This window comes from Mollisia scopiformis (genome assembly GCF_001500285.1).
Source record: "Mollisia scopiformis unplaced genomic scaffold LY89scaffold_10, whole genome shotgun sequence".
Taxonomy (NCBI): Eukaryota; Fungi; Ascomycota; class Leotiomycetes; order Helotiales; family Mollisiaceae; genus Mollisia; species Mollisia scopiformis.
In genome coordinates, this window is record NW_017263590.1 from 1,038,769 (window position 1) to 1,051,251 (window position 12,483).

General features: G+C 47.2%; 6 protein-coding genes across 6 annotated transcripts; 2 read left to right on the plus strand and 4 right to left on the minus strand.

The window, feature by feature from the left end:
• Nucleotides 1-81: 81 nt before the first annotated feature.
• On the minus strand, nucleotides 82-1,672 carry LY89DRAFT_746513 (uncharacterized protein; the record flags this gene model as incomplete). Its single annotated transcript, XM_018221090.1, has 3 exons — nucleotides 82-120; nucleotides 191-361; nucleotides 467-1,672. The coding sequence occupies 3 exons, from the start codon at nucleotides 1,670-1,672 to the stop codon at nucleotides 82-84; spliced, it is 1,416 nt and encodes a 471-aa protein (XP_018072608.1).
• Nucleotides 1,673-2,015: 343 nt separating this feature from the next.
• On the minus strand, nucleotides 2,016-3,303 carry LY89DRAFT_43440 (uncharacterized protein). Its single transcript, XM_018207499.1, has one exon. It carries the CDS (start codon nucleotides 2,978-2,980, stop codon nucleotides 2,321-2,323), a length of 660 nt encoding a protein of 219 aa, XP_018072609.1. The 5' UTR covers nucleotides 2,981-3,303; the 3' UTR covers nucleotides 2,016-2,320.
• Nucleotides 3,058-5,281, plus strand: LY89DRAFT_781330 (DNA/RNA polymerase). The gene is made up of 4 exons (XM_018222475.1): nucleotides 3,058-3,262; nucleotides 3,308-3,373; nucleotides 3,423-3,434; nucleotides 3,481-5,281. Exons 1-4 carry the CDS (start codon nucleotides 3,209-3,211, stop codon nucleotides 5,170-5,172), a joined length of 1,824 nt encoding a protein of 607 aa, XP_018072610.1. The 5' UTR covers nucleotides 3,058-3,208; the 3' UTR covers nucleotides 5,173-5,281.
• A 903-nt stretch (nucleotides 5,282-6,184) lies between these two features.
• On the minus strand, nucleotides 6,185-8,797 carry LY89DRAFT_746517 (putative sorbitol dehydrogenase; the record flags this gene model as incomplete). The annotated part of the gene is made up of 12 exons (XM_018221091.1): nucleotides 6,185-6,728; nucleotides 6,779-6,885; nucleotides 6,943-7,020; nucleotides 7,080-7,156; nucleotides 7,209-7,286; nucleotides 7,394-7,596; nucleotides 7,645-7,789; nucleotides 7,848-7,901; nucleotides 8,351-8,391; nucleotides 8,443-8,467; nucleotides 8,573-8,645; nucleotides 8,784-8,797. 12 exons carry the CDS (start codon nucleotides 8,795-8,797, stop codon nucleotides 6,586-6,588), a joined length of 1,038 nt encoding a protein of 345 aa, XP_018072611.1. The 3' UTR covers nucleotides 6,185-6,585.
• Nucleotides 8,798-10,265: 1,468 nt separating this feature from the next.
• Nucleotides 10,266-10,955, minus strand: LY89DRAFT_684183 (uncharacterized protein; the record flags this gene model as incomplete). The annotated part of the gene is made up of 1 exon (XM_018214829.1): nucleotides 10,266-10,955. A coding segment is annotated over one exon (474 nt), but the record flags the coding sequence as incomplete, so codon positions are not given.
• Nucleotides 10,956-10,995: 40 nt separating this feature from the next.
• LY89DRAFT_684185 (uncharacterized protein) lies at nucleotides 10,996-12,260 on the plus strand. Its single transcript, XM_018214830.1, has one exon. It carries the CDS (start codon nucleotides 11,192-11,194, stop codon nucleotides 12,194-12,196), a length of 1,005 nt encoding a protein of 334 aa, XP_018072613.1. The 5' UTR covers nucleotides 10,996-11,191; the 3' UTR covers nucleotides 12,197-12,260.
• Nucleotides 12,261-12,483: the final 223 nt, after the last annotated feature.

Genomic DNA, 12,483 nt, shown 5'->3' on the forward strand with positions numbered 1-12,483 from the left:
AGATCTTAATGCTAAAATGGTATTTATGATTCCCATCTCCACATATAAACAGCGTCAGGATGAAGCGCAGAGACATGGGCTTTACTTTTGCTTTGCTAGTGGGAAGACAGGGCCAAGCACCTTAACTTAATTAAGTATTAACTTATCGAAGCATGGAATGGGGTTCTTGTATATAAGATTTGTGATATACCAAATAACGCAAGAACTTTCCGCTGCCTAGGCATATCACGTCCGATATCGCATTGGACACCCGTCTCTCCTCGAGGAAGTCACTTTCTGTGTCAAGCTCTTGAGATGAAAAGCGAGAAGTATGAATTTTGAATTCCGTACTCGCAGTGCTCGACCTTTCTTGCGGGAAATCCTGTCCCGTTGCATATATACGATAATTAATCATTATTTACAACGATTGTGCTGTTCTAGGCCGTTCATCAAGCCCTTCCCCTTCCCTTTCAGGTTCCGATCTGACCGATCCGCCCCAGTCTTCTCTTTCCGACATCTCGGAATCCTCAGAAACAGATGGCACATATCTCTCTTCCGCTTCTGACATTTCCGAGTCTTCTCCACCTGATACTGATGATCCTCTGCGGATTGCCGTAATAGGAGTATCGGCTAACATTACGGCCGTCAATGGCGTTCTTCCTATGACTTCTTTTTCCTCTTCGCCTTCGGTTTCGGCATTGGTAATAGTCCACTCCCACTTGCGCTTCTTTTCTCTCCTCTTGCGCTTCCGTGCTCCGGGAGTCTCGAGCTCGCTTTCTGCCATACGTCGGCGCATTTCTTCAAATGGCCCGGGGGTCTGTCCACCATCTCTGGTCTCGTCTCCAGTATACACCATCGGATCCAGTATACCTAACTTTTCGGCCTCTGGATCTATCGCTGAATACGGCGACTCCTCAGCGAGGAGGTCGATATGTGATCTCACGTACTTGTTCGTGGTAATTGTTTGCTCTAAAGGATCATTGTAGCCAACTTTCTTTGCTGCTCGATTCGCTATACGCATTGACATGCGACTTGGAGTAGCTGGCGTTGCTGTGGCACGTGGAGGAAGTGGTGAGTTACGAAGAATGCTGTGAAGGCTTCGAGGGTGTGTATATGGTGCGATTTGATATTGGCTACCAACAGTCATCCGCCTACGTGGTGTCCGAGGTGTGCTAGGCGATGATTTGCTCGGCGCATTGGCGGAAAAGGTGAATACTCGAAGTCCTGTTTGTTCGGAGCCAGCAGACTGCGGCGGGGTAAATGTAAAGGAGGTTGCGGATGCGATGGGCTTTAATCCACCTTCGGTTTCTGGCTCATCGCTTGTAGTGGTCGGATAAGCCGATGTAGGAGTATCTGGGTAGGTTATCGAGAATGGTCCCGGTGTCTGGGTTCGTTGAGAAGGATGAACATATCCTGCATCAGCGTCGTTCACGTTTGTGGTCTGGAGCCGTAGCGAGGTTGGTTTCGCCGTCCTGAAGTCTGATAACGGTCTTGAAGTCTTCGGCGAGGAGTTCTCGATGGCCGCGGCATATGCATTCGATAATGTGTTGAATGCTGTAGGAGATGAAGGATCAATGTCCGCCTTCAATGCAGTTACGGACTTCCCAAGGACTTGTGGTGCGGCTGGTGTCTTGATCTGAAGTGACAATCGAGGTCTCTTTGGAGGCGACGATGGCGCAGTGTTGAGCGACATAGTGACTGATGAGCACGTCCGAACAGAAGCAAGCATCATCAAGGGCTGAGATCCAGAGATCTAGCAAAGCGTTTTACCTTGTTGAGGTCCGAGGGTCGTCGGAGTTTCCAATGCTGTCTCAACCCCGGATCCACTGTTGACAGTGAAAAAAATATGAAGTAGTGGAATAGATAAGATAATTAAGACTGTGGAGGGGACAATTAAGAGACCAGCGCCCGCTTATGTATGATGAAGCTTTCGATCGGCGACGGCGGGTAGCCTTATGACAGTGGTGGGGGAGGGTCGCCAAAAAAATGGATCTAATGCAGTGACTATGCGGCAGGAAACAATTTAGGCGCGATGTGATGGGACATCAAGATAACAGTGGCCGGGAGGAAAGCGAGCAAATATACCTGCGTCGAGGCATTTCGGGCTCTGTTGGGTGAGATTGGCTCCTTGAAGCGCTGGGGTAGGTTGAGGAGGTTAGGCCTATGCGGGCGAGTATTGTTCGGTCACATTTGCTGATAGGTCAGCTCTGGTGCCCTTTCGCTGTGGTCTGTCCAGTGAGACCTCCACATCTGCGTCTAGCAGAGTGACAGACTTCTGTACGCCTGCAGTTCGCCTGCAGGACGCCATATCCCAAAATTAGGCGGCCCACTGGGACACATCCTATTTCGGGCGACCCTTGCAGCAGCAGAAACTGGACGGAGGGAGGCGTCGAGTCGAGTCGCGGGGATTCTGACTGATCCATGCACCGAACATGCATGCGGCAGAGACGAGCAGGACGGGGTCAGCGACTATTTTGACGCCTGCTGGGCCACCCGACAAAATACTGTCCAGTCCTAAGAAAAGAGCCACAGCGACTCGCCAACACACCCGCGTGTCGATCATGGGGCGGCCAGATCTGAGCATGATAGGCAGCTTCGAACTGCTTATCTGAGAAGTGCTGAGAAAGCAAGAGACGGCAGCAGGCGGGAATGGTGTGAGGTGAGACCCTGTTTGCTGGGAGTTTGGGACACATTCGATGAGACGAGAGGCGTATTGGGATTGGGAGCACGAGGGACGTCTTTGGGATGCGAACAACAGCATGATGCAGGAAGAAGAGATGAGAAATGCAGTACGACGCAGAAAAGCATATTCATGGATGCCGAATAATATATTTTCGGAGTTTGTTGGGAATGTGAGAGTGACACAGAAAGGAGTTGGGTTGGAGGAGAAAAGTCGGTGCGGGATTCTAGAATGTTGTCCGCGGCGTATGGTGTTCCGATTAGCTCCCGAACTCAAACTTAAATTGTTAAACTCATCCTGAGGCCGCCACGCTATGGCCATTTTTAGATTGTCCGTCCATCAGCATCGCAACTTCGTCTCGTACTCGCAAATGTTTCGAGGTGACGATTCGGAATTCATAGAAACGTCTTGCTTACTGTTTCCAACATTTGCCATCCCGACGCTCGGTGTTCAACAGCATTTTGTTCTCAGGTCACTGAATCATCTGGCCGCAGCAAGGATGAGGACGTCAAGTACTTGCGCAAGCTGTTTTAGCCACCCTCTGTCGTGATGCTGGGTACGAAGTCTGCCAAGAAGCACGATAGTAGAATCATCATCCACTTCGTAAGATGCAAAAGCCACGCGTGGGACAGCCGCTAATAATCTCAGGACTATGACTGCTTTTATGCGAGTGTCTTCGAGAATGAGAATCCAGCGCTGAAAAGTGTCCCTCTGGTCAGTCAACACGAGGCCTTTCAAGCTGGACTATGCTGACTCTCCCCAGGCTGTGCAACAGGTAACAACCTTTCTAACCCGTTGCTACCATCTCTAACTCGGACAAGAAGCAAATTATTGTCACTTGCAATTACGAAGCCCGTCGACGCGGCCTGGGGAAATTACAACTCATAACCGAAGCTAAGAAGATATGTCCGGATGTAGTGATAGTTCTTGGAGAAGAGCTAGGTCGCTTTCGTGATGCATCGAAATCATTGTATAAGTTCTTGGAGGCTTTCACTTGGAGTGGGAAAGTTGAGAGACTAGGATTCGATGAGGTGTTTATGGATATGACAGACATTGTGGATTTTAACCAGAGCCTTCTCAATCCTCATGACCTGTCGCATTCTTTTCTACAGCTAAAAAGAGATGACCCCACCAATGGCTTCCCTTTCGATGCAACCAGAATAGCTGGGCATAGACACCCAAATATATCGCTGACATCCTCGGTCACCTCAGATGGAAATGCTGAGAAGGGCCTACTCACTAGACTCATTCTCGGTTCTCATTTAGCACAACATATTAGATGGGCTTTGGAGGAACAGAAAGGCTATACCTCCACGGTAGGGATCTCAACCAATAAGCTCATCAGCAAGCTTGTGGGAAATCTGAATAAGCCAAAAGGCCAGACTACCTTGCTTCCTCCATACACACTGTCGGAAGAAGACGCCCGAGCTGGCGAAGAAAGCAATGTAACGGCCTTTCTTGACAGCCACGACATTGGCAAGATTCCTGGTATTGGCTTCAAAATGTCGCAGCGAATTCGAAATCATGTACTTTCACGACCTGCAGACTTTGACACAGGCCTCATTTACGGTAGCACGAGAGAATCTGTAACAGTCCGCGATGTGCGTCTATTTCCTGGTATGGGACCAGAACTCCTCGAGAAGATTCTAGGCGGACCGGGTGCAGAACGAGGTATCGGAGGTAAGGTATGGAATCTCATCAATGGCATCGATGACACAGAAGTCCAGCAAGCCAAAAAAGTCCCTACTCAGATAAGTATCGAGGACTCATACATTCGTTTGGACACGATGCCGGAAGTGCTTAAAGAGCTTCGCATCCTTGCCACGAGTCTCCTTAAACGGATGCATACAGACCTCTTAGAAGATGACGATGATCCCGATTCAGTGATCGGAAAGCGATGGATAGCACATCCAAAGACTGTTCGTCTTTCGACTAGGCCACGACCACCTTGGAACGCCGATGATACGAGGACCAGAAGCTTCAATAGGATATCTAGGTCTGCGCCTCTACCGAATTTCATCTTCAGTCTGAAAGAAGAGCTTGAATCCCTTGTGGACAAATTTGTCCAAGAAATATTGGTACCCATGTTCCGAAAACTTCATCCATCACCCAGAGGCTGGAACTTGAGCTTGGTCAATATCGGAGTAACGAACATGGTCGAAACCGCTAGCGAAGACGGAAAGAGTGGAGGTCGAGACATTGGACGAATGTTCAAGAGACAAGAGGAAGTGTTGAAGGAATGGAAAGTCGAGGACAAAGATGTCCCACCAGATCTACCGGAGTCAGACAATGCCGTACAAACAGATCCAAGTGCTGGAAATCAAGTTCTGGAAAGCATTATGACTGGCTCGGAAGATATCATACAACCTACACAGACTTCTGTTGATGAACAAGGAGTTTGGGAAGATGATGAGGATGAAGATGAAGGTCAGGAGATATGTGACGAGTGTGGTGCTATCATGCCTGCGTTTGCGTTGGCTGCGCATGAGCGTTTTCATAGCCTTGAAGGATAGTGACAATACACATTCGAAGATTGACACAGCTTATTGCTAGTCCGATCTTATCAAAACCAAGTGACCGTGTCAGAGGTTCCTCAAGTTATAAGTAAAAAAATCAATGAGCACAATCCCTATATTCACTTTTTGCATTTTGTCCGCCTCAAAAGTCAATAAAAATTCGTCCCATCTTCCTATTTAAGCCTTCCATCTATGCTACTTGTACTTCATCACCACTTCGAGCTAGGAGTAATTCATTTAAGGCGTGGTTGGGTACAGTTCTGTTATTGTTATCATTAAAGAGGTGGTAGTTGTTGCGGGTGGGAGTCTTTGTTACGAACGGTAAATTTTGTTGCCAATCTTTTGTTTATTGTCAACTTTCTAAGATTCTGGTGTGAGACGGACAGATCCTTCCTTGACGACAGTGGTATGTTCGACAAACACCACTTATTATATTCACCATTGACATTCCTCATTGGTTTTGTTGCACATCGCAATTCCACATCGAATTTCCACGGGGAAGCAAAGTCACAATTTCGTAAGTACTTAAGCAGCTCTAAAGCCAGTCCTTAGGGACAGACAATAGATGGTTTTGTTGCATATCGCATTTTTCAAGATTCCCCTGCAACGAAACTGGCAATCTGTTACATACTTGAGAAAGCTCTAAAGTAAGTCTTCTAGGATGGACAATTGAAGCTTTTGTTGCACATCGCAACTTCGCATTGAACTTCCACGGGGAGGCAAAATCACAAGTTCACAAGTACTTGAACAGCTTTAAAGTCAGTCCTTGGGGACAGACAATAGATGGTTTTGTTGCACATCGCAATTTCAAACTGAATTTTCACGAGGAAGCAAAGTCACATGTTCATGAAAGTCAGTCCTTCAGGACAGACAACAGCTCTTTGATTGTATATTGCAAGAATATTGTCGAATATTTGCATTTTGCCAGACATCCGAACTTTGCTTGATACCTTTTTACAACTTATTGGCCAGCATATAGACCCATATATAAAACCCCATCTTTCAAGGAGTCGAAAAGCTCATCGCTAACCTTGAACTCTTACTTCTTGAACGACGAACAGTTTCTTTTTCTCATGTGCAATTGGCAAACAATCTCTCTTGAAATATCGCGAACAGCGCACATCGCGCGAAATGTGCAAAATGCACAATCATTCACTTGGGATTCAAATCCTTCAATCACATGCCCAGGTATCTGGACCATAGAATATGTTTACCTTCTCACAATTTCCTCGTAGATTCCATGAAGTCGTTAGCATCTAGCACTCTCTAGTCCGGATTCACAGCATATTTACATGTTGCATCAATGAGAATGAACGAATTTGATATTTCATACTGAGCGCATCTAGTAATTCTCTAGTCTATCGCATTGTGATCGTATTCGAAAACAAGCATCGTATGTAGTGTGACGAATTAGTCGAAGACAATAGCAGCCTTGATTGCGCTCTTGTTCTTCATAGCCTCCAAACACTCGCCCCATTGCTCGAGTTTGTAGGTCTTGTTCACAATACCTTCAACCTTGACCTTGCCAGAGTCAAGGTAATCGAGAGCAGCGGCTTAACATTGTCAGCATTATTTCGCATAGAGATTGATTAGGGGGACGTACGGAACATGTAAGTCTCAGAGAACGATCCAAGGATGGTAATTTCGTCACCGAAGATCTTGCTGGGGGGCCAAGAAACTTTGGCTGAGGCTGAGTAGACTCCGTATACGCTGAAGAACCGCAAGGTTAGCATTTCACTTGCCACAGCATATTTCGGGTCAACTTACACAAGCTTTCCGCCACGTCTAACGTAGTTGATAGCATCTTCGAGAATCTTTGGAGATCCAGTGGCCTCGACGACAATGCTAAACCCCACATGATTAGAACATAGCCTTACAGAACTGAACGAAGTGATAGAATTTACTCGAAACCATATGGGTTGTCGGCCTTAAGTTTCTCGAATTGAGCCTCGGGGTTCTCTCGCGAAAGTTCGACATAGACCTAGCTCGCTTAGCTCAGGGGTAATATAACCGGGAGCTGCATAACATCTTACATCACCAGCACCGAGCTTCTTGGCCAAGTCCATCTTTAATCCCTTGGGAGCAGCAACAACAACGTGGCAACCACCATTCTAGAGGGTATTAGTGGCATCCCAAACGAAGTAATGTGATCAAGCGAGTAGCAAAAACACGATCTCTCCTTGATTGTAGGGTGGGGTATTGATGTGTCGTTGCTCACCTGTCTTAGCATCTGTGAAAGGACTAATCCAGTTGGGCCAGCTCCAAACATAAGAACGGAGGAGCCAAGCTTGGGTGAGATCTTGTCAAGGCCGTGAGCAGCACATGAAGCTGGTTCCAGGAGAGTTGCATCGACGTCAGAAAGGTTGTGGAGCTTGAAGACCTTTCCGGCAGGATAAGCGCAATATTCTGCAAAGCCACCATCTAAAGCCTGTCAGCACTTACAGTAAAGCCAATAACGGGATATCTTACCCATAGTGACACCGTGTGCCTCGAAGTGTTCGCAGAGCAAGAGCTGTCCACGACGGCAGTAGAAGCATTCATTGCACAGTTCAGAGTTGTCTGCGCAAACACGCTCGCCGACCTTGAAATCCTTCACATCCTTTCCAATGGCAGCCTTAGAAATCGTGTTAGACATGATATAAGTCGGTTTCATCAATTGGCAGCGAACTTACAACAACACCAACAGTCTCGTGTCCTGAAACGAAAATTAGTGATAACACGCTAATCTTAATAGGGTAGTTTTGCGAGCTGTAACATTAGGAAAGCAAGCAAAGCCACAGCATCTGAAGCTTAAAGACCTTGGCTGTAACAAGTGCGGTTTTTCTGGCCTTCTCAATATGTAGCCATCTTCACTTTCCTTCCGTCCATGAGACTTTCAATGTGCTCTGAGGTCAACTTTCACTTGATCTAGATTCCACTCGAAATTGGAAGGTCGAAAAGGAGTGAGAGAATAACTCGATGCTCAACAAGAGATGGTAGCGAAAGACATACCAGGAATGAGTGGGAACTATAAGTGGAAAGGTTAGCTTGTTATTCATCAGGGGGCATTAGCTTCACAAGGTGCGGAGAATCGCCATCAAGGTATGTGGTCATGCCGATGATGTCCAATCAAAAACCACATTTGTGGAAGCGAGGGGAAGTGCTTTTCGACATATATAAGGGGTCGACTACTAACCTTCGCAATGAATTCTCCTTCATGAATGTGCAAGTCGGTTCCTACACATAGAATCAGCAAACGGTTGTCTGCCATCTATGACATCGACTCACCACAAACACCACAAGCTTTGACTTTCTATTCCAACGAGGTCAGCGTCAGAGCCTGTTTTTCCGAGAGCAACTTGGGGATGACTCGGGAATGCTCTTGTCAAGAGATGTATGTGGATGATCAAGTACGTACAATCAAGACATCGTTGTCGCGCATCTTTGGCAGAGGCACAGTAACGACGGAGTACTCCTCCGGCTTGGTGTATCTATCAGTAACATCAGTTACAGCTCTTCTCCAATCGAAGTGTTCCCATTGAGCATATTCTGGACGAATTCGACGGGATGAATTGCTTCGATCTGCACACCGCAGATTCGTTGGGGTCGAAGGAAGCGGGGTAATTTACTTCAAAGCTTTCATTTCTGTTGAAAACCATAATCAGTAACCGATACTCAACAACTTTGAAGGGGACTGAAGGTTCCAAAACACTTGGTTTCTCCTCGGACGAACACCGATCTCGCACGCCCAAGAACCGCGAAAAGAAGGGGGTACTGATATTGCTTACCCTTGGGAAGAGACATCTTGGCGGTTTTCGGGTTGAATTTACTGGGAGATGTATGTTCTACGGTGAGTATTGAAGTATACAAAGAGAGCAAAAAGGAGCAAGTTGATTGACAAAAGGCAGATCTGAAGTTTTAAGTAATTACTGTGGGAGCTCGGCGGCGCCTCTGTAGGTCTTATCTTCCCTGTTCTCTGACCCCGCTACGGCAAAGCGAGGGGTTGACCCCACCAAACGAGGAAAGGCCGACTAGGACAAGTGCATTGAAAAAAGCTCAACGAGAAAGCCCTCTGGTAGGCATTCGAATCGACAGCTGCATCGCACTTGAGAGGGAGCTTCAATTGGACATTTCCCCAGTTTTCGATTCCAGACCCTGTCTCAATGACGTTGTGGAGGAGCATTGGATACAAAATGCTGCACATCTCGTGTGTCACCGACCTTTGAGTTGCCAGCTTTGGCGTCGTCGGCCATCAGCGGATCCAATCGAAGCGTCCACTCACGCCACGATAGCTGCACAAGTCAGCTGGTCACCCAATGGAGGTCTGTGTACACTGAAGGAATCTCCACACTTTTGCTTTTCTTACTGCCTAGGTTACGAGGAAAAGCTTCCTTTTGCAGCTCACTCTGACATCGGGCAGATCCGCGTGGGATATATACAGTAGGATTTTGGGGTTGTCATGTTCTGAGCACCCCATATACGATACTAGGGTGGCTTTGTGCAATTGTCCGTTATTATGCTTTCCGCAAAGGCGGTCCAACGTCTGTACAAAGAGAAGACTCGAAAATGGCAATCAATTCGGGGACATTTGGACCAAAGCTATATTAGCAAGGTTAGCAACTTGAGCACTGGCTCATCCAACACCATGAGAGATCGGCTCCCCTTTCAAAGCCTTCTCATGAACAATTCTCGTTCTCACACCGACATTGCTGGCAATGACCTCCTCACCAAACTTCAGTATTTAACATCAGTACGCCCTGCATTCACTAAGCGCTACTTATTCTAGTCTTAAAATCCAGGCTACACTCGAATCTTCTGACTTTTGTCTCCTTACGAGTTGGTGACATGGTTCAATTTATTGTGTGAAATAAACGTCAAAAGACGAGACAAACGAGATGCTGGACAGTAAGCTTGCAATGAGATCACACATACTATATAGAAACAGTCACTTCATAGTTCAATAGCACGCAGACGAATTGCAAGTTCCATGGAAGAGCTTGATATGCTATCTGACAGTTTTGAAGTGTCAACTTCCAACTACGACCTATTGCTCCCCCGGCGGTTGCTATCACCATTCGACCAAACGCGCTACTGTTCAGCCGACCACTCAAGAATTTGTGAAAGGTATTTCTGTCGGATGCAAAGCAAGCAGAACGAAATGCCAAACTAAGAAGGAGGAGCAGCTCCACCACGTCCACGTCCAAATCCACCACGGCTAGTATAGTTAGCAATAGTATTTTAGAAAATGTGTCAAAGATGAACTCACAATTGAGGAGCGAACTCTCCAGATGGTGCACCCTCCTTGCCCTCGCCGCCGGCATCACGTCTTCGGTAACCTCCCTCACGGTCACCACGATCTCTATCTCCACCACGGCCACCACGTCCACCGAAAGGCTTACGCTCACGTTCACCCTCACCACCCATCATGCCACGAGGAGGAGCATGGGATCGTTGTTGCTTGATGTGGGTAGCAGGAACAATCTCAGCGGGAAGATGGAGCCATTCGCGGAGGTAATCGAGACCCTCAGGGGTGAGAGTGTAGTAATAGTATTGCCAGCTGAATTGGGTCTTGACGTAGCCTCGGGAGGTAAGAGATTGGCAAGCCTTGACGACGTAGAGGTTCTTGGTGTCAATGTCGTTGTGCTTTGGGAGGTTGTAATCCTTCTTTGCGACGAGGACACCCTCTCGGAAGAGGTACTCGTGGATCTTCTTGCGGTCTGCCTTGGGGATAAGCCTGTAGGTATGTCAGTATACTATGCGCACGATTTCGCGGCGAGCATAAACACACATTTTGGCGGTTGTCGAATTCTTTTTCTGTTCGTTGAAGAAGATGAAGAAGTTCGCGATATTTTGAAAGTCGAAAATGTTGTGGGCGCTTTAGCGAAGGCGGTCAAGCCACATTTGAGTGGCTGAGATCGGCTAGTCCATATCCGGGGTAGCGCATCTTCAGCCACTTCTCAAGTTTGACTTCGTGGGTTGATGAGTATTTCATTAATATCACAACTCCGCAGTCTCCTCGAGAACAAACAAGGACATAATGGCTCCATCCACGATCAACGTTCTCCTCACCTCCTTCCCAGGACTTAATTTGCCATCCACTCTTGCGCTTCACCTTTCCGCGGAGACTTCTATATCCCAACTCCAAGATCGCATTCAAGAACGCCTTCCAGCACACGATAATCGCCTGATCCTCACAACCATCTCAAATAAACAGCTTCCGACTACTTCTACATCGCCAATATCCGGTCTACTTGCTAGCCCCCAAGATGACTTCTTGTCTCTTCGACTTGCAGTACCATTATGTGGTGGTAAAGGAGGGTTCGGATCGCAGCTGAGAGCAGCAGGTGGCCGTATGTCATCAAAGAGAAAGCGCAATCAAGGCGAAGATAATGGATCTAGCAGAAATCTGGATGGCCGTAGGCTGAGAACTGTCAACGAAGCCAAAGCTCTTGCAGAATACCTTGCTATCAAGCCGGAAATGGCTAAGAAGGAGAAGATGGAACGACGGAGGCGTTGGGAACAAGTCGTGGAGTTAGCAGAACGCAGAGAAGAAGAACTTCGATCCGGAAATAAGGGCAAGGTCGATGGAAAGTGGGTCGAGGACAAGGAAGAGGCGAATGAGAGGACGAGAGATGCTGTTCTTGCTGCTATGAAGTCTGGCAACTTCAAGGACAACTTACTGGCTACATCACATGGCAGTGCTTCAGGATCTGGAGGTTCTGGTAGTGAAGATGAAGTCATGGCTGGCACAAGCTCCAAGGATACAACACCGCCATCGGAACCAGAAGTCAAGCCAAAGCCCCAAACATTCTTTGGCTTTGATGATGACGACGAGTTCATGAGCAGTGATGAGGATGAGGATGAGGAACAGGAAGAGGTTACTGAGCTGGACGAAGTCGAAGAGATGGACGAGGACGAAGTTGAGGAAGAAAATGTCAAGGAACCAACACCACCGCCTATGCCTGCAAAAGGAAAAGGCAAAGCAAAAGCTAAAGCACCAGCCAAGGCAAAAGGAAAAGGAAAGGGAAAAGCGAAAGCTTGAGACTGTTATCGTGTTTAATTCGAAACTTACAGCGAGGTGTTACGGATGGGTTACTGCTTGGGGGGTATTCTACCAGCGTTCATAGTATTTGCAAGGGATTAACATAAGACTGAAAAGCCTTTTTCGCTGCGATACTTAACTTCCGTCATCCTCAAATGTCCTATGAATGATTGTTACTAAGTGACTTCCATCAATAAACCACTCTAGCCTTTAAACCCCACTTTTGACCAATCGGACGTCATCTTATCAGACTTACGGCTTATCTTGATCTTTCTTTGTAAATTGTA